The 21,421-nt window shown below is 38.8% G+C and overlaps 1 protein-coding gene across 3 annotated transcripts in view; it reads left to right on the forward strand.

Annotated features, from left to right (window-relative positions):
- Positions 1 to 19,587, forward strand: part of CNGA3 (cyclic nucleotide gated channel subunit alpha 3) — a 62,778-nt gene extending 43,191 nt beyond the window's left edge. For 2 of the 3 annotated variants that reach the window (XM_072135710.1, XM_072135713.1), the window contains 5 exons: positions 1,798 to 1,848; positions 7,271 to 7,387; positions 9,486 to 9,593; positions 9,682 to 9,788; positions 12,304 to 19,587. In XM_072135710.1, coding sequence (XP_071991811.1) covers positions 1,798 to 1,848; positions 7,271 to 7,387; positions 9,486 to 9,593; positions 9,682 to 9,788; positions 12,304 to 13,724 — 1,804 coding nt within the window. In that variant the 3' untranslated portion in view covers positions 13,725 to 19,587. The remainder of the gene's footprint in view (positions 1 to 1,797; positions 1,849 to 7,270; positions 7,388 to 9,485; positions 9,594 to 9,681; positions 9,789 to 12,303) is intronic. The other variant, XM_072135712.1, reaches the window with a different exon arrangement.
- Positions 19,588 to 21,421: the final 1,834 nt, after the last annotated feature.

Here is a 21,421-nt window from a genome sequence, read left to right on the forward strand (position 1 = left end):
CAAGGAGCACCTCCCACTGTGTGCTGAAACTTCCTATGCTGCCATGAGATTTGAGCAGTGGGAGGTGAGGGAATTGAGGGGGAGACATTTTAACAGCCTGTGGTGCTACATTATGGAGGGGCTCTCCAACGCCCCCAAGAGTCCTTCTGACTCATAAGCATAATTTTAACCCCTTAACGCTCTGCGCCGTAGCTCTACGGCGCAGAGGTATAAGGGATGTATGAAGAGGGCTCACGGGCTGAGTCCTCTTCATACAGAGGTGGGGGTTTTTGCATTTTGCACAAAACCCCCACCGCTAATAACCGCGGTCAGTGCTTGCACCGATCGCGGCTATTAACCCTCTAAACGCCGCCCGCAAAGTCGCAGGCGGCGTTTAAAAGACGGCGGCGTGCGGGCGCCGCCATCTTTTTTTCGATCGCCACGCCCCCGAACGTCATCGGGGGGCGGCGATCGGTTACCATGGTAGCCTCGGGTCTTCTTTTGACACGAGGCTACATGGTTTATGCAGGTTCGTTATGACCTGCAAAAACGCCATATATTGCAATACTGTAGTATTGCAGTATATGGTAGGAGCGATCTGACCATCTAGGGTTAATGTACCCTAGATGGTCTAAAAAATAGTGAAAAAAAAAAGAAAAAAAAAAGTTTAAAAAATAAAAAAAATTAATAAAATATTAAAAGTTCAAATCACCCCCCTTTCCCTAGAACGGATATAAAACATAACAAACAGTAAAAATCACAGACATATTAGGTATCGCCGCGTCCCAAAATGCCCGATCTATCAAAATATAAAAACGGTTACGGCCGGCGGTGACCTCCGAGGCGGGAAATGGCGCCCAAATCTCCGAAATGCGACTTTTACACCTTTTTACATAACATAAAAAATGAAATAAAAAATGATCAAAATGTCGCACAGACCTCAAAATGGTAGCAATGAAAACGTCGCCTCATTTCTCAAAAAATGACCCCTCACACATCTCCGTGCGCCAAAGTATGAAAAAGTTATTAGCGTCAGAAGATGGCAAAAAATTTTTTTTCTTTTTTGTACACATTCGTTTAATTTTTGAAAATGTATTAAAACACAATAAAACCTATATAAGTTTGGTATCACCGCGATCGCACCGAACCAAATAATAAAGTAGGCGTGTTATTTGGAGCGAAGAGTGAAAGTCGTAAAAACTGAGCCCACAAGAACGTGACGCACGTGCGGTTTTTTTTCAATTTTTCCACATTTGGAATTTTTTTTCAGCTTCGCAGTACACGGCATGTTAAAATAAATAACATTACGGGAAAGTAAAATTTGTTACGCACAAAATAAGCCCTCACACAGGTCTGTACACGTAAAAATGAAAAAGTTATGGATTTTTGAAGTTGGAGAGCGAGAAATTAGCCGAAAAACCCTCCGTCCTTAAGGGGTTAAAAGTTGATTTTTAAAAGTTTATTACAAATATAAGAAGATTACCACAATCACAGTGCCTGGATCAATGAGTAAGTGTCCCTAGTTTGTCCATTTGCTTGTTCATGTAAAGAAAGAGGAGAAACATTTTTACTTCCCTATAACTGTAGTAATTATTCAGTATTCAATCATGTAAATTTTAAAGCCAGTCCCTAGTAATGAGTAGTGAGTTCTATATGTTCTCCACATATTGTTAAAGGAACATTTAGTGCAGAGGGTCACTAGGGACTAAAAGGTATTTGGAGGCCAAGGAACCATGCAGACACTAAATTATTATTAATCCTGTGATATTACTAGAAAGTAGTTTGCTCATGATTTTATGTCATTTCATGTATTTTCAGTCATTGGGTATTTGTCGAATTCAATGTCAACAACAACAATAATACTGATGAGTAAGTTATTCTGTAGGAAAAGATCCCTTCCAATTCCTTTGTACTAGTTGTGATGACGTGTAGATCCCTTATGATATATTTGATGTAGACTATGATAGTGTAGAATCCCATACATAGAGTCCCCAGAATATCTCTTGTAGGATCAATAGATGCTATGTGCACAACCTCCCTGTGTAGTGATCATTGTCTGATTTTTCTCTGTATTATGTTACTTTTGGAAAAATGTGACCTTAAGAAATGTGCCCATCATTCAGTCATTCAGATAAAACTGCAGCACACACAGTATACTGTATAACCATATTAAAATAGTCATAACACAACATTGTATATAGTGTAGTGTCTTGCTAACAGCAGTGTCACCATAGTGAAATCCATAGTTTTACAACTAGCGGTATATATATCAGTTTAACATGATAAGAAGAAAATACATCTTATTGAATAGCTTAGCTGCACTACCAATAGGCTAATATGTGCCGTTTCTACCATTAGAAAATACCCTCGCGTGTGAATGAGTGACACATGACAGTGACTGACTCAGATGTAATGTGCACAATGTACATGATGTCACCACCTGCAGTACAACAGAACCAGAGGCCCCTGAGACTCAGTACTGGAGCTGTGGGCCTCCAGAGAAATAAGTGTGTGTTTTATTTTTGTCTTTAAAAAAAAACAGCTGTTTTTTTATTTTAAAAAAAAAACTAATATCAGATTTTTTTTTTTTTTTGAACAAGCATTTTGACAATATGTTCTGAAAGGCTAGGAGAAAATAAAGGGAATACAAGTAGATGATGGAACTGTAGCAGGAGGGAACATTAGTGCTATATATTTCTACTACAGTTAGAAGTTTACTTTGGCTTTATTGTATTAGATTATAAGAATGAAATATACACACTAATATGACATAAACAAGATCATTGATTGATAAAATTAACATTTAAAAACAATCTAAACGTGGGTACTGTAAAGTAAACAATACTCACTAATGTTTTTGTGGACAAATTATGTGACTTATATTAGGCTGTACTTTTTTGTACATTATGGGGCTCATTTACTAGGGCTTGCGCTGCTCACTTTCGTTGGACTGTGCACCATTTTCGGGGATTATGCAGCTTGCACAGTTATTTAACAAGTGTCTGTGCTGGGATTTTGGTGTATGCGATCCTTTTGTAGCGCAGCTGCCCTGGCTTCCACGCGACACAAATTGGTGGCCGGGCCGTCGGACGGTGTGACTGATTCGGACTGAGCGCGGGATTTAACTTTCAAAGTGTGTCACAAGCCCTAGCCCTAACATGCACCACAAAAAGATGGTGAACATGCAGGATATCGGGCGCACAATCTTAATGAATCGCGGCACAGCGCATTATCGTTGGACAATGCACTTTCAGTGAACTACTGCGGGAATGTAAGTAAATGTGCCCCTATGTATACAAACTATATTACACTTACAAATAGAACATGTTTAAAACCTAAATCTATCAAAAATTAGGCTAAATTCATTCTAATGTCAGAATTTATGATATTTAACTCCATTAAAAAAAGAAAAGATGGATGATTAATAAACTTAAATAAACTGAACATAACTGATGACATTTCAGTTACTATCTGTTTTCAACATTAATCATGACAAGTAATTCATCTATATCTCATTTCTATCTATTTCTTCTATCCATCTCTATCTATTTATTTATCTATCTATCTCACAAATAAAAAGTCCAAGTTAGTACAGTGAAATGCTGAGGTGAATGATGAAGCATTAGTAGATGCAGCAGAACATCTGGATAGATAAGATAAATGAGAAAAATATTATCGATTCGCCATTAGTGTTTATTCATAAAACTGGCGCAAAAAGTACTGCAACAAAATAAAAAGTTGCAAGTACAACAACAAAAACAAGTGATACATCTGGCCCCATATCTTCAAAAAATGTGATATACAGTGAGTACGGAAAGTAATCAGAGCCCTTTACTTTTTTTGTTTCATTGCAGCCAATTGGTAAGATCAAAAGGGTTCTTTTTTTTGCTCGTTAATGTACATTCTGTACCCCATCTTGCCATAAAAAAAGAGAAATGTAGATATTTCTGTTAATTTATTAAACAACAAAAACTGAAATATCACATGGTCATAAGTATTCAGACCCTTTGCTCAGTATTGAGTAGAAGCAGCTTTTATGCTAGTACAGCCATGAGTCTTCCAGGGAATGATGAAACAAGTTTTTCACACCTGGATTTGGGGATCCCCTGACATTCTTCCTTGCAGATCCCCTCCAGTTCCCTCAGGTTGGATGATGAATGTTGGTGGACAGCTGTTTTCAAGTCTCTCAAGAGATAGTCAATTGAGTCTTGGTCAGGGCTCTGGCAGGGCCAGTCAAGAATGGTCACAGAGTTGTTCTGAAGCCACTGCTTTGCTATTTTAGCTGTGTGCTTAGGGTCATTAGGTCTGAGATCCGGGAGCGCTCTGGAAGAGGTTTTCATACAGGATATCTCTGTACTTAGCCACATTCATCTTTCCTTCAATGCAACCAGTCATCCTGTCCCTGCAGCTGAACCCCCCCCCCCCCCATGGCATGATACTGGCACCAAGTTTCACTGTTGGGATTGTATTTGGCAGGTGATGAGCAGTGCCTGGTTTTCTCCACACATACCACGTACAATTAACACCAAAAAGCTGAATCTTCATCTTATCAGACCAAAAAACTCTTATTTCTCATAGTCTGGGTGTCCTGCAAGTGTTTGTTTGCAAACTGTATGCAGGCTTTCATATGTCTTGCACTGAAGAGACGCTTCCATCAGCAGACTCTGTCATAAAGCCCCAACTGTTGGAGGGCTGCTGTGACTTTGTGGAGCTTTCTCCCCTCTCCTTACTGCATCTCTAAAGCTTAACTACAGTGATCTTGGGGCTCTTTTCCCAAGATTTAATTAAAGAAAACCTACCATGGAGGAATCTACAATCAGAAGATTCCTCCTGCCTGCCTATGCCGTAATCTGTAATTTAATAATCCTGGAACCTAACCTAACTTGTTAGAAAACTTTATTTTAGTAATATGTGAATTAACTGCAAAGGCTACTAGGGCGTGTACTAGCCTTAGCTTCCAGTGCCCGGCCAGGCTAGTACACGCCCCAGTAGCCTCTGCAGTTAATTTACATTTTACTAAAATAAAGTTTTTAATAAATTAGGTTAGGTTCCAGGATTATTAAATTACAGATGAGGGCATAGGCAGGCAGAGGGAATCTACCATCAGATTAACTTCTGATAATAGATTCCTCATGGTAGGTTTCCTTTAAACAGAGATGAACTCCAATGAAGCAGTAGAACCATCTCAAGGAGGATCCAAAGTAAATGGACAACGTTAGTTAAATATGAGTGTCAGAGCAAAGGATCTGAATACTTATAACAATGTGATATTTCAGTTTTTCTTGTTTAACCCCTTAAGGACGCAGGGGTTTTTTTCGCTCATTTCTTGCTCTCCACCTTCAAAAATCCATAACTTTTTCATTTTTACGTGTACAGAACTGTGTGAGGGCTTATTTTGTGCAAAACAAATTTTACTTTCCCGTAATGTTATTTATTTTAACATGCCGTGTACTGCGAAGCTGAAAAAAAAATTCCAAATGTGGAAAAATTGTAAAAAAAACTGCACATGCGTCACGTTCTTGTGGGCTCAGTTTTTACTACTTTCACTCTTCGCTCCAAATAACACGCCTACTTTATTCTTTGGTTCGGTGCGATCACGGTGATACCAAATTTATATAGGTTTTATTGTGTTTTAATACATTTTCAAAAATTAAACGAATCTGTACAAAAAAGAAAAAAAAAATTGCCATCTTCTGAAGCTAATAACTTTTTCATACTTTGGCGCACGGAGATGTGTGAGGTGTAATTTTTTGCAAAATGAGCCGACGTTTGCATTGCTACCATTTTGAGGTCTGTGTGACATTTTGATAATTTTTTATTTAATTTTTTATGTGATGTAAAAAGGTGTAAAAGTCGCATTTCGGACGTTTGGGCGCCATTTCCCGTCTCGGAGGTCAACGCCGGCCGTAACCGTTTTTATATTTTGATAGATCGGGCATTTTTACTGTTTATTATGTTTTATATCAGTTCTAGCGAAAGGGGGGTGATTTGAATTTTTAATATTTTATTAATTTTTTTTATTTTTTAAACTTTTTTTTCTTTTTTTTTCACTAATTCTTAGACCATCTAGGGTACATTAACCCTGGATGGTCAGATCGTTCCTACCATATACTGCAATACTTCTGTATTGCAATATATGGCATTTTTGCAGCTCATTCATTACAATGAGCCACTGGCTCATTGTAACGAATCTGCAGAAGCCAGGTAGCCTTGGGTCAAACGAACACCCGAGGCTTCCATGGCAACCGATCGCCGCTCGCGCGCCGCTGTCTTTTAGATGCCGCCGGCGACTTTGCCGGTGGCAACGGACGGGTTAATAGCTGCGATCGGTTCAAGCACCGACCGCGGTTATTAGCGGTGGGGGTTTGCTGCAATATGCAACAACCCCCACTTATGTATGAAGAGGACTCAGCCCGTGAGCCCTCTTCATACATTCTTTATACCTCTGCGCCGTAGAGCTACGGCGCAGAGCGTTAAGGGCTTAATAAATGAGCAAATGTGGTGCATTGTGTACATTAATGAGTCAAAAAAGAATTTTTTTTTGATCTTACTAATTAGCTGCAATGAAACAAAGATTGCAAAATTTAAAAGGGTCTAAATACTTTCTGTACCCACTGTATTCTTATATGTGTGTGCATAATTTAACTATCTATCTCAAGTGTATCTACTATATATAGATATATATATATATATATATATATATATATATATATATATATATATATATCTCTATTAAAAAAAACTCATGTAATGACTGATCGGTAGTGTGGACTAAACCTTATATGTTTAGTATCAGAACCTGGATATTAACACATGCATGTAATGTGTCCACATCATTATTTTTATTAACATAATTATTACCCTTCTCTGGGTAAAATCCTTTTATTTACCTGGTGATATTTCTGAATCTCATGAGTGGCACAACTAATCCAATTTTTTTAAACTTACAATTTGAGGCTGTTTTCACATGGATGTATGCATGCATGGGTTGTAACCCAGGCGTGCATAAATCCGCAAGCTTTCCATAGTGAGAAGTCCGGAATGGCCATGCTTACTTAATGGCCAAGGTGCAGCACGGTAGGCGATTCATTCATCAAAATGGATGGACATATTACCCATTGAAATGCATGGGGCTGTCTGTTCTCACACGTTCATGTGAAAGCAGCCTGAATGACGTCTGTAAAAATGGGCACAAACTCATGCAGCAGAAACTAAAGTCTGGCTCTTGAAACTGTTCTAATCTCTCCTCTGAAAATCCTCTTTCCGCTCACCATGTGAATGTATTACTTAGCAAAAATAATGATCAGAAAACCACCAATGAGACCAAAGAGCCAAAAAAGGAGGAAAACAAGGAACCAAAAAAGGAAGACAAAAAAGATGCAAAAAATGATGATAAAAAGGAAAATGAGTAAGTACCGGGAACTGTGTTGCTGCAGATTTCTATGTAGGTTGTATTTTCTGGCAACAGGAATTACAAGTATTATTCACCATATCTGGTTCAACCCTTACATTATATGTAGTTTTACTGTAAATGGGAAACCTTTCAATACTCTGGAGTATCTGGAGCAATTGAACTGATTCAGAATCCTATGGAGAAGTGTTTTTGCCCAGAGATGAAAATTCTGTATTTTAAGACAAATAAATGGAGTTGTTGATGTCTATGGATGCTATTGTATTTCTACATGTTTTGTAGCTTCTATGTAGTAGGAAATTATATACTGTAAATTTGCTATTATCTGAGACTAGCTCCTGGGACATGTGATAACATGGAATTGTCTTGTTTTATTAAATGTCTTAACAATTCTAAAAATGATGTATAGGAATTGTATATATTTTACATAATATAACTATGTTTGTACAGTACCGGCAGTCCCCGGGTTATGTACAAGATAGGTTCCATAGGTTTGTTCTTAAGTTGAATTTGTATTTAAGTCGAAACTTCTCCAGTGGTTGCAGTGGGCAGAGAAGTCCATCTGTAACTACGGGTTGACTGTAAGTCAGGTGTTCTTAAGTAGGGGAGTGCCTGTATATCATTTTAACATTTAGCTACCTTAATTTGATGGCACAATTTGTTGAAATTCAGCATTTTAAATAAATACAAGGTTGCAAATAAAAGCATATTCCCAGCACCAGGTAGAAGATGTAAAACAAAACTACCCATTTATTTTTCTGCTCATTACTCTCAAAAAGTTTAGAAATTTTTAAAAGTTAATATCAATGGACACTTTTGTCATTGAGAAATAATGTTCACATATTGTTCTGAAAAGTTGTACTAAATTATTGGCCTCAATCCTTATTTCTCTGTACATTTTCAGACCCCCTGATATCCAGCTTTGCTCTTAGTTGCAGATTTTTGTCATGTTAGCACGTTAGCATGTTCCTCCACCACGAGATGAATATAAAACACAATGACACTCTCAGCACTGCTAACTCACCTAATCAATAAAACACACAGTCAGACCTTATTTTGCCTGTAGCTAGTAGAGTCAGTCTCTGCATGTTGCTTTCCTTAAGGAAGTGCTGGTCTTGTAATGCAGAGGGGGAAGTGCAGGAGGCAGAGAGCACTGCAGGGTGCAGACAAGAGAAGCTATTTATGAGAAGAATCAGACCATAGATTTACTAACAACCAAAATTGTAAACACCAGGACTGCTAGAGACAGGTTGAAATTATATCTGTGAAATGCTGTATTTTTGTTAATAAGATTTAATTATAGAATGTGTTATTTTGTTATCCTGAGTATACTTCGTGGGAATACCCCTTTAATTATTATATTTCTCTGTATATTGGTTAAAAAGATGAACATTTGAAACAATATAGAACCTTTTTCCCATCTGCTGATCCAGATATCTGCAGATTTCTGTTGGTAATGGTGTTATACTGCTCACATTAACATATACTGTAGGTAATAAAAATAATAATAATTATGTTTATTTATATAGTGCTTTACAAATCATAGGGGACATATAGAAGTACAAACAGTCATATGGAACAATAGGAGTTAGGGCCCTCCTTGGAAGAGCTTACAGTCTACGAGAAACACGAGGTATAAGAGCTTGTATAATGGTCCAGCCATTTTTCTAATAAGGGAACATAATAAAATAATTTAATAAATAAAAATTCTGCTGCTTGAACCAGCCATCAGCCGCCATCTTATGTACAAAGTCCAAAGTCAATGGTACTGCAGAAAAGCCTGGAGTTTGGTATATATCTGGTGCTTGCTGGATAACAGACCGGTGGAGGATACAGGATATGTTAATAAAAAGAGAGTTGAAATTTCATGCAGTTTGCGAGTGTGGTTGACTATAAGTCTGATAGTCCAGGGAAGGGCATTCCAGAAAATTGGTGCAGCTCGGGAGAAGTCCTGGAGATGTGCGTGAGAGGTTCAAATTAATGAAAATATTAATCTAACATCACTTGCAGTAGTGAGATTATTTCTATAGCTCTCCCATTCCTGATGGTAGTTGAATATGTTCTTTTTCATATTACACATATAATTTCATTCTAGAAAGAAAAAAGAAGTGTATGTAGTTGATCCAGCCAGTAATTTCTACTACAGATGGTTATCAATCGTCTCTGTACCTGTGCTGTACAACTGGTGCTTTCTAGTATGCAGGTAATGAAAATATCTTCTGTCTTATTGGCATCAATCACATAGAAATGTTCAGGTTTCCTGACAGTTCTACATCTGTTCTGTTTTCAAGAGCCTGTTTCGATGAACTGCAGAAAAATAACATTATCCTGTGGGTGGTCCTGGATTACAGTGCAGATGTTATATACATCATGGACACCATAGTTAGATTCAGGACAGGTGAGTTATTCCAATGTCAACCACTATTCGCTCATCATCATGACAAATGCTTTGAAATATATGGTTCCATTTTAATATATTTTAATGCATAAACTAGTTAAAGGGAATCTGTTAATAGTTTTAACTATACAAAGCTTCAGCCAGGGTTTAAAGAGGACCTGTCACCCTAAAAAAATGCATTAAAGTAAGCAGCTCCTAGCACAACCCCAGATATAGTGTTATGGTTCAATAAAGCAGGTGTAACAGTGTTAAACTGCTAGCTTTATCGTAAACCTCCGATAAAGCAAGCAAACATATCCTTTGAACGTTGGACCGAGCTTACAGCGGTCTGGCATAATCATGAGGGGTGGTCCAAGGAGGCGGAGACTACCAGGCTACATGTGGTGCGCTTATAGTGTGGGATGCGGTCCGGGGGAGGAGCAGCGCCTCAGACTGCCCCCTCATTAATACGCTGGACCGCTGGTATGGTGCTGCAGTGTTTGCTAGCTTTATCCGAGGGTTCCGATAATGATAGCAGTTTAATACGGCTGACAGGTCCTCTTTAATAGCAGCCATGGAGATCAGTTTAACTATACCTCTGTGTATGTTATCAGACACAGCAAAACTGTGAAAAATGCATTTATATTCCAGGAATGTAGCTGAACTTGGACCACTGGGAAAGCCAACTCAAACAGCCGTCTTCTTAGATTTCTGCATTCAAAGTTCTCAACATACCCTCCTCTTTACTGTAATAACTTAGGGAAGAGCTTGTGCTGTGCTCAGCAAAGGCATGTCAGACCCCAGTGTGCCACAGTGCATTTCTAGCTACGATTCTGGAATACAGTCATACCCTGAGCTCCAACACCTTTACTTGCAAAGATCATGCGGTTCTCCAGGTCTGGTAATAAGGTTCCAGTCTCTGGAAAGTGGAAAGTAGGTTTGGCAGGATAAAAGTAGCTTTAGATTTAAATCAACTCTACAAAGAGCAAAGCAGATCTCCCCTCTCCCCGCTGCTGCTAGGCAGCACTGTGTGGTTCTGTTAACGCCCCCAGTTCCCCTCAGTGCTGCAGATTCACAGGCTGTTACAATGAGCAAAACATGTCTCAAACAACCCCCTGCTTTCTCCCTCCTCCCTCTGTGTAATCTAGCAGCAGCAGGGGGAGGGGAACATATCTCAAAAACTCATGAATTCATCTCCAAAATAAATATAAAAGAATGTTTAAAAGTTAATATTGGTTATACAATAAACAATGAGAGAAAAGGGGCAGAAAATCTTTGTGTAAGATGTTAATAGCAGGGAAACACTAGATACTGGGGAACTCTAAAAAACCCACACAAATCCTGTACTTAATAATAGCTGATAAATATGTTAAACCTCTACATTAGAAAAAAATATCTAGTCATATAAATAACAGATTGATGCCACCTGGAGAATGTCAAGTTTAAAGAGCAAGGGGCACAGTGATGTGGACACCAGTGCAAAAAGCTGATCCAAGGGCAGTTATAGCAAAAAGCACTCATAAGTGGGAGAAATAATTTAGAGAGAAGGGCCAGTGGTCTGCACGGAACCAAAGAAGAATGCACCTTGAAGTGCATTTCAGTACTTGTTTGATGTGAAACATAGTCCTGGTGTGCACCAGCCATGTGGCGGGTTGATACTCTGGCCTTTAGGCAGCACCACCTGTAGCAAAATGGGGGCCAGCATAAGGGGTAGATGCCTACTACGAAGCAAGACCTGACTCTTAAAAATAGTGTCTCTTCACACCCGTTGTCAGCATGGGTATGAGACACTGCATATCAATAACCTGATATACTGTATTACTATTGGATTGGGCAGGTGGGTGGCATTCTATAGTTTGTCTCACGCAACAGATAGTCAAGGTTCACTCCTGCTTACATATAGGTGCATTCTTCTATATAGTACAGCAGACACCTGCCAAGTATGGAGAGAGTTAAGGCGGTGAACCCTCTCATACTCCCTTTGGTAGAAATGTTCAGGTATCATGACATTTAGGTGTACCATGGTGCATTAGAGGTTGTATTAACGTGTAGATACCCCCACATCATAAACATTTGTTTCTTGAGAGAATCTTTATTTTTATTTATGTGCAAATGGACCCAACGGTTGTGGTCACATAGTTTGGTGTAACTAACAGTGCTTTTTAACAGGATACAAGAACAATGTATGACCAAAGTCATAAGCAAAATGGGGGAGATTCATCAGAAGTGTCTGAGGTAAAACTGTTCTAGATCCCCATGGCAACCAATCAGAGCTGAGATTCCATTTTATAAACTGCTGTGAGAAAATATAAGCTGAGCTCTGATTGGTTTCCATGGGCAACTAGAACAGTTTTACCTCAGAGTTTCTCCACCATTTATGTGTCTATCTAGTAGATTGACAGGCTAAATCCATGAATCACTCAGTCATCAATATTTTAGCTTTAGTTGGTTTTCTCTACTCTGTATACATGAGCGTACAAGACAGATTTTACATGAAACATACAACAAAATAATTTAAGATTCATATATTTTTCAGGTTTCCTTGAACAAGGCTTGCTAGTGAAAGAAGCCAAGAAGTTAAAGGAATTTTACACAAAGACTTTGCAGTTTAAGCTTGATATGTTATCACTGTTGCCCACTGACTTGGTCTACTTGAAAGTCGGTTTTAATTACCCAGAGCTACGATTCAACCGCCTATTACGCTTTGCTAGGATGTTTGAGTTCTTTGATCGCACTGAAACTAGAACCAATTACCCGAATATGTTCCGGATTGGAAATCTTGTTCTTTACATTTTGATTATCATACACTGGAATGCATGCATTTATTTTGCAATTTCTAAAGCTATTGGGTTTGGAAATGACACATGGGTCTATCCTAATATTTCCCATCCAGAATATGGGCGCCTTGCACGGAAATATATTTACAGTCTCTACTGGTCAACTCTTACTCTCACCACCATTGGGGAGACACCTCCTCCAGTCAAGGACATAGAATTCCTTTTTGTGGTATTTGACTTTTTGATTGGCGTTCTGATATTTGCTACCATTGTTGGTAATGTGGGATCTATGATTTCCAATATGAATGCATCAAGAGCAGAATTTCAATCCAAAATTGACTCTATAAAGCAATATATGCAATTTCGTAATGTATCGAAAGAACTTGAAGCCAGGGTAATAAAGTGGTTTGACTACTTGTGGACAAACAAGAAAACCATGGATGAAAAAGAAGTTCTAAAAAGCCTCCCGGACAAGCTCAAAGCAGAAATTGCAATCAATGTCCATTTGGACACTTTAAAGAAGGTTAGAATCTTTCAAGATTGTGAGGCTGGATTACTAGTAGAATTAGTCCTGAAACTAAGACCACAAGTGTTCAGTCCTGGTGACTACATCTGTCGAAAAGGGGACATTGGACGGGAAATGTATATTATTAAAGAAGGTAAACTAGCCGTGGTGGCAGATGATGGTGTGACACAATTTGTAGTCCTTAGTGATGGAAGTTATTTTGGAGAAATCAGCATACTGAACATCAAAGGAAGCAAATCAGGAAACAGAAGGACAGCTAACATTCGAAGTATTGGTTATTCTGATTTGTTCTGTCTATCCAAAGATGATTTAATGGAGGCTCTCACAGAGTACCCAGAGGCTAAGACAGTACTTGAAGAGAAAGGGAAACAGATCTTAATGAAAGATGGTCTAATTGATGAGGAAGCAGCAAAGGCTGGAGCAGATCCAAAGGATATAGAAGAAAAGGTAGAGAGGCTGACGACTGCTTTTGATAGTTTACAGACAAGGTTTGCCAGATTACTAGCTGACTACAACTCCACACAACTAAAACTTAAGCAAAGAATCACTAAAGTTGAGAAGAGGATACAAGATAAGAATTTAGGCAATGACAACGTATCTGATGGACCAGACAGCGCACCAGAAATGGGCAAGGACGAGGACAATGATAAATAATCTTATGTATTAAGCTTTTTTTGTCCAATGAACATTGTTTTATACATTCTTTAAATTTGTACTACTTAGAATTTGTTATTTTGGCAAGCTTAGTCATTTTTGAGCTTATACAGGGTAAAAACCTTTTTTACGTATATTCTTCTATGAGCTATTTTTGTACTCAAGAGCTTTTAGACATCTTTAGACAATGAAATGGACCACACATTTATAGATACTGTTACAGCACTACTTCTTATTTGATAAAATAGTTATGGATACTACTACTTTTATATGTTTTTTTAATTGATTTTGCTCTTGATACATTAATATGATCCACTAAGTTTTAAGTACCTATATGCTGGATGACATTTATCCAACAATGCACACCAACATTTCATGCAGTTGAAACTTAGGTAAGGTCTTAGGTATTAATGAATGTTTTAATATTTACTCATTGGTCTCAATGCCAGATACCAAACCTAAGATATACCCCATAAACTGTTTAGCAAGGAAAATGATACGCGTCACACCACCTACAACTATACTAAAAACTTTACAAACTTATTACAGGGGATCAAAGACAAATATAATACACTTCAGCTCTTTCATTAGATGTCAGCACTACAAGTTTGGTGATTGGTGATTTGGTGACATATATAATTAAAAAAATAGATCAATTTCAGATTCATTTAATATGAAAACGCGCTCTCTCTTAAATAGGTGTTGTAGTGTACATATTAAGAAGATAAATAATTAGAGATGAGCGGGATTGCTTTTAGTTCGTGTTTGGGTGCTTCCTGTGTGACCTGAACATATTGCCAGATTAGCTGCACGGCTGCCAAGTTAAAACCCTATCTACTAGCCATGGTTGTGATTGGCCAGGGGGAACAACCTTGGTTACCCCCGGACCCGAACTTATAGTTCGAGTCTGCTCATGTTTAGAAATCACTCATGGCAACAGGTGCCAAAGACCATACAGGAAACTAAATCACTAAAAATATGACCTAGTAATACTTTTCTTTAATAAAATTATAGGTGAAATAAACACCAATGATCAATAAGGCATAAACTGGACCGAGAGAAATGAAATGTCACTAATATGACTTTGTACAGATTTACTGCTTAGAATTCCAGCCTAATCTGTACCAACAAACTGTCCAACATAAAGTTTTATAAGGATTGTCTGGCAAAGGGATGTAGGGTTACAGACTGAGGTAAGGCATTACAGGTTGTTCTGGGCCTAAGTTATTATTGACATGTAGCTCAATACTAGTGACCATAGGGGAATGACACCCATGACTTCCGACAATCAGCTCTTCATGAGGTTCCACTGCACACAGGAGGGAGAATAAAGTAGTCAATTCTGCCCATTATTATGGAGTGATGCAGTGTAACCTTAATTCCCATTTTTTAAAGGGTGCAACACTGGATATACCCTAAATTTGACAAAACTGTGGAAAATGTTTCTGGCAAAAATTAAGCTATAAACACATTAGTCCCTTAATTCTTTAATGTATTGATATTCTAATAGGGTATTAAAACTGTGCAGCTAATAGTTTAAAGTATGTTTCATCCATCAAAGAAGCAGTTTAAGCAGTATGAGTTTTATATTTTTTCCTATAATGGTTTTGGTTGTAAAAGCTGTGTAAAAAACCTGTGCCTATACTGCATGCCACAGAGCACCCAACTTAGATGAGAAGTACCTCTAGAGCTGTGGCATATTGGGTCCTAATACCCTAGCAAGACTGCAAGAGGCAAGTATGAATTCATTTGATTGATCATTCATAAACACTGAGACCCAGCATAATCATAAAGAATAACAATGTCCCCACAAAGAACACATAATCGCTCAGTAACAAGAGCACTATTTAAACAAAAGAGCAATCCATCTAACAATAACAGCACAATGAATACAGTGTTTACACTCATATTAAATATTTTACACTCATATGCCCAGATTTATTATTGTGTCTGCACCAGTTTTTTGTCTAAGTTTGCGCCAGAAAATGTATCTTTGGAGATTGTACATGTATTTATTATGTGTTTGCGCCACTTTTGTATCTCAGCTGCACTTTGTCCGACACTTTCGAAAACTGTGCACCTAAAGTGGAGTGGTAGTGCTTAGACAGAGTTTGCGCCACATTTATTACTGCGACTCAACTGTCACAACAGAATGAAGCAAAGAGCAATAAACTAAGGCAGTTTGCACCACGTTTCATAAAATCCTTCTTAGAAGGATAAAATATCTGTTGAACTTACCCAGCTCCACAACGTTAATACCCTATAATTCCCTGAACCTACTTGGTTCATTGGAGTATGCACTACTCTGAAGAACAGCACTTCATGGAAGAGTTGTGAGGCTAAAAAAGACATCCAAACAGATCTCCAAAACTATTACGTAAAAAATGTTACACTGTAGAAAGGCATCCAGATCATTCTCAAACTCTTTTAGTGAATGTGTAGGCTCCTGTTTGTGAGGAGAGCAATGCAGTTTGTCTGGATGGTCCTGAGATGGTCCTAATGTTCACTCTTCACTGTTGCTTGTTATTGGTAACCAGGTCTGGTCAATAATGAATCACAGGCTTAGTAATTACCATTATATTTATAACTAATATAAATTTCAATTTCAATGGGATATTATCTTTCAGTGATTTGGCATATAAATTACAAATCTATTTTAGTCTTATGCTAATGTAAACATTTACAATCATGTATATGCTTTTGTAATTTACTAAAAGGGCTTCACATAAAAACTTACCGTACATCATTGTTAAAATGTCTCTGGTCAAGAAACATACTGTAAATGTATTTTGTTGAAATAATCTGTTCTGATGTTGAATTTCAGATTTCTGAAAAAATTTGATTTGTTTAGGCAACTGCTGTATAGAAATAAATTATGATCAACTATATGAGTTATATACATGTCATATTTACACCCTAAATGCTGTTGTTAGCTGGCACAATAAGGGTAGCAATACCAAAATTTAAAGAGCATTAGTTGTCCATTTCCATTGAACAGCCATAGCATATTACTTTTTGCACTGCAATGTAATAATATGGCATGTATTATCCACATGAAAACTAGTTGGCATTACTGATTGAACACCTTAATGTTTTAGATACTGTTAAAACCCTTTTGTTTAATTGCACCTTCTCCTTTTTGCAGTTCTTGGGTCAATCTCCTTTTTTACAGTTCTCAATGCCCACATTCCAGCTCTGTCCAACAAAGTTCTCTTAACTAAAGCTTTACAATCGATGGTAACATATTCCAAAAGCCTCCTTCTTCCTTTCAAGATGGATGATATTCTCAAAAAGAACTCCCTTTTCTACTTTCCAAGTAAAACAATCAGCCACGAGGGTTCATACCAGTAACATGAGATTAGAGTATTGGCCACCATCCAGACCTTAAAATGAATCTGTCACCACATTTACTCAAATACAGCTAGTGACAAGTTCCTATAGAGCTCTAGTAACTAACTAACTAACATCCTTCTTTTAGCCAAAAATAGTTTCCCTTCTATCCCCATAAACTTTATGTCATACTAGCTATGGATCTTAGCGTTGCCCAGGATAGTTAATAACTGCTCTTAGCTATAATAAAATAGAATCAGTTAACAAAAAATATTTTATTTCTATCTATGTATCTATCTCTACCTGCCTGTTGCTCAGTCACCCTGCCTGCCTCTCACTCACTCTCCATGACTGTGTCTCTGTCTCTCACTCACTAAAAAAAGCAAAGGATTGCCTTGGTTGATACCTCTAGGAAAAAGTGTGGAAGAAACCAAAACCCACCTGCTCACCTGGTTGTCACTTGTTATATGCCAAATGCCCCATCAGGGTTCTGGAAGGAACAGTTGTAGATCCGTTGTGCCAGAACTTGCAGGCAGGGGTTTCATCCAAAAAGTGGCCTCAGTGGACAGGGACGGACTGGAGGCCTTAGGGCCCACCAGTGAAATTTATTCTGGGGACCCACGTACTGCTACATGGAAATTGAAAATATAACTTGTACATTCTTAGGCCACATTTACAAAATGCATTTTCATTTCCTTTTTGGTAAAAAGACATCACAAATCACAACAGTCTTAATGATGGTAAAAAATGCAGATGTATTTTAAGGTGCAAACACATTGGCCCACATCGATGTGCAGTTTGCCTGTGTATAGGGCATGGGGTGCCAGATTCATGAATTGTAGCCCGCGTTCTTCACGAGCCTAGCGCTCCCTGCACTGCTCCAACAGAGTGCACCAACTTTTTTTGGTATATCTTTAACATAGAGCATGACAGTCACTACATGATTTTGTGTTGCGTCAGGTTTGTATTCAGTTTGCATTGAAAAGAACGTGCAAAGTCAGACAGAAAAGTGTCGCAAAGCTTTTAATAAATCTGGACCATTATGTGAGCAGAGCTTATGGCCCACAAGATGTGACTTAATCGCATTTTGAAATGTATTTCAAGAGCATCTGGAGTAATTCCTCTCTGAACGCAGGTGGGTTCAGACCTAAACTCTTGTGTTCAGTAAGTAGTAACGGGTTTTGCCATCTAAAAAAAAAACTGTTATTGCTACTTACCAGACACAGGCATTTACATCTAAACATGTCTGAGTTTAGGGAGGAGAAACTCCAGATGAGCTTGAAATACATTTTTCAATCTTTAGATAATGGACCTATGGTCCAGCATTAGATAGGACCTCTTAGTAAAAGCAATAAATGTCTCTGACAGCTCCTATTGTGGCCCCTTTATCTGTCCTTAAATTGTTTACTCATCTCTCCCTCATATTGGTCCCCTCAAATTTTGGCCCTTTATTTCCCACTCATATTGTGGGTTCTCTCATCTCCCCCTCATATTGTGGCCCCTAATCTCTTCCTTATATCATGGCCTCTCTGACCTCCTCCTCATATTGTGGCCTCTCATCTCCCCCACATCTTGTGATCTCTCATATTCCCCTCATATTGTTGCCCCTGATACCCCCTTATATTGTGGCCCCCTCCTACCCCCTCATATTGTGGCCTCTCATTTTCCCTCATCTTGTAGCCCCTCATACCCCCTTATAGTGTGGGCCCTCATACCCCCTGATCTTGTGGTCCCGCTTATCTCATCCTCAACCTAAGGAAGCTACTGACAAAGGACCCAAGAAGGGGCTCAGAAACGCATCTAGCCATATCACATTTTTCCATGGAGTGAGCGCTATACTGAATGGTTCTATCCTTTAATACAACTACGATCAATTGCACACTTACCAGGAGCCCGGCGTCACCAGATTGCACTTTCGGGGATCCGAACTCGGCTTATAAAAGTGGATACATACGCATGCGAGATAAGAAGACGCTGAGCTAAGAACCAGCCGCTCCATTTTCTGTGACAACCGATTCCAAAAGGAATGAACATAGAACGAGTATCCTTACGTTCAACTTAGGGTAAGAAAGACTATTGAAATAATATCATCTTCACCACTATAATGGGTAGATGGATACATACCCTTTATACACGATAATACAACATACGACCGTTTACCTCTCTGGAGTCCATCATCCATTGTGGAGTCAGTTCCAAGTACTGAATTGTACAAGAGAAATTTGATAACTTGGCAAGTAAGAAAAACAAAACTAAATATAACTTTTTTCCATGGATTAATGTCTAAGAAGTGATATATATGTTTTTACAGGTAAGAGTGAGCACGTGGGCCCCTTTTGTGCCATCCTACTGTTTTTTTGCCTAGCCTAAGATCTTTCAACTGTTTTGATATAACAAATAATTTGTCTATGTTTTGGTTATAACCTAAATAACAACAAAAAAATGAAGTGAGGCTATCCATTTGATAATTATTTTATGTCTTTTTATATATGTTTTTATATGTAAGATTTATTGTATTGTATTATTATAGAGATTTGGGAATTTATAGTATATCTTAGTTCTAATAAAATACTGTTTGTTTTAAGTGCAGTGTGAATTGATTGGTGCGCATTTTACGTAACTTTTTCATTAATATATTTTTGTTCCACTGCCCATCCCATCCCTGGGCAATGTAGGCCCTGTAGTAGCCACTACAGCTGTTGTTACGCCCCTGTTCGGGGGGCACAGTATTAGGAGTAACAGAAGAATAACATTGTTAGGGGACAATGGGAAAGTGCAGAACATAAGATGTCTGCATGATAAACCCTACAGTGATGGTGTGTGACTGATGGAAGAGAAAATTGATGGTGGAACTAATGGAGAAGACCAGGGGCATTGCTAGGGTGGTAAAAGATCTGGGGCACGGGCCCCAATGCATTTATATTAAATTGAGAGTAGTGACCATTTTTGTACATGACCCCCTCAAATGAGTTTCCCGCCAAAACCAATTGAAAATTCAGGAGAAATCCCTACTTACTCCATCCATTGCCTGCAGGTGATGTGTCCTCGGACTGTAGTTGTTCTTTATCTTCTCCATTAGCCCCAGAATCACCATGTCTCTTCTTCAGCCACGTGTCCTCCCTGTAAAGTTTACCACACAGACATCTTATGTTCTTCATTTTTCCTATATCTTGGTCCCATAACATTGTTATCCTGCTGCTACCTCTAACACTCTACTTCCAAATACTGTAAGAAGACTACACGGAATACACAATTTATAAGCCCAAAAATTCTAGTTTACACATACTACACTATCTCCATTTTGCCCCCACAATAACTGACCCTCCACAATACATTGGCCCCATATGTTACATTACTCCCTCATTGTGCCACCCACCTGATAATGTTCCCTAAACATGGCCTAACATGTAATAATGCACATAATACCAGTCGCGTCTGATAATGCCCCTGCAAAGTGACCCTTTCTAATTATCTAATTTGGAGCCACCGAATAATTCCCACACTAAATAATGCCCCCACCCACTGAATAATTCTCCCACATGAAATAAGTCTCACCAATAAGGGATGTCCCCACAGACCCCATCCAGTAATGTCCCCCACAACCCTCCAGTATATAATGTTATATATATAATGAGCAAATAACAATCCCCAAAGAAATTGATGTTCTGCAAAGCCGCCCAGCAATTCATGTTCTCTGCAGCCCCCACGACAATGGATGTCCCTCCTGCGCTGCGCACAACTTGATGCCCTCCCATCCCCTCCCAGTAATTGGTGTCCCCCAAAGCCCCCCAGCAATTGATGTACCCCTTTCAAAAAGGGATATCCCTCCCAAAAGCCCACTAATGGATACCCCCCAGCCCCTCAGAAATGGTTGTCCCCAGCCCCAGCAATGCATTTGCCCCAAAGACACCCAGCAATTGATGCCCACCCCACTCCAAGCAATTGATGTCTCCCACAAATCCCCCGAGAAATTAATGTTCCCATTAGCTTCCCATCAATGTATGTCATATACAGTCCCCCCAGAAATTAATATTGCACCCCAGCCCACCAGAGCAATGGATGTCGTCCACACTCTCCCAAGCAATGGATGTCATTACCTTCCCATTACCTCCCAAGCAATGGATGTCATCCACAGCCTCCCCAGCCCCAGCAAGGAATGCCCCCCTCAGCAATAGATGTTCCCCAACCAGCCCCTCTCGGCAATTAATGTTCTCCCAGCCACCCCCTCAGCTATTGATATCCCCCACATGCCCCCCCCAGAAATTAATGTTCCCATTAGCTCCCCCGTAATGGATTCCCCCCAGCAATGGATATCCCCACATAAATTAATATTCCACCCCCCCCCTTGAGAAATGGTCCATATACCC

This window comes from Engystomops pustulosus, chromosome 2 (genome assembly GCF_040894005.1).
Source record: "Engystomops pustulosus chromosome 2, aEngPut4.maternal, whole genome shotgun sequence".
In the NCBI taxonomy this organism is placed as follows: domain Eukaryota; kingdom Metazoa; phylum Chordata; class Amphibia; order Anura; family Leptodactylidae; genus Engystomops; species Engystomops pustulosus.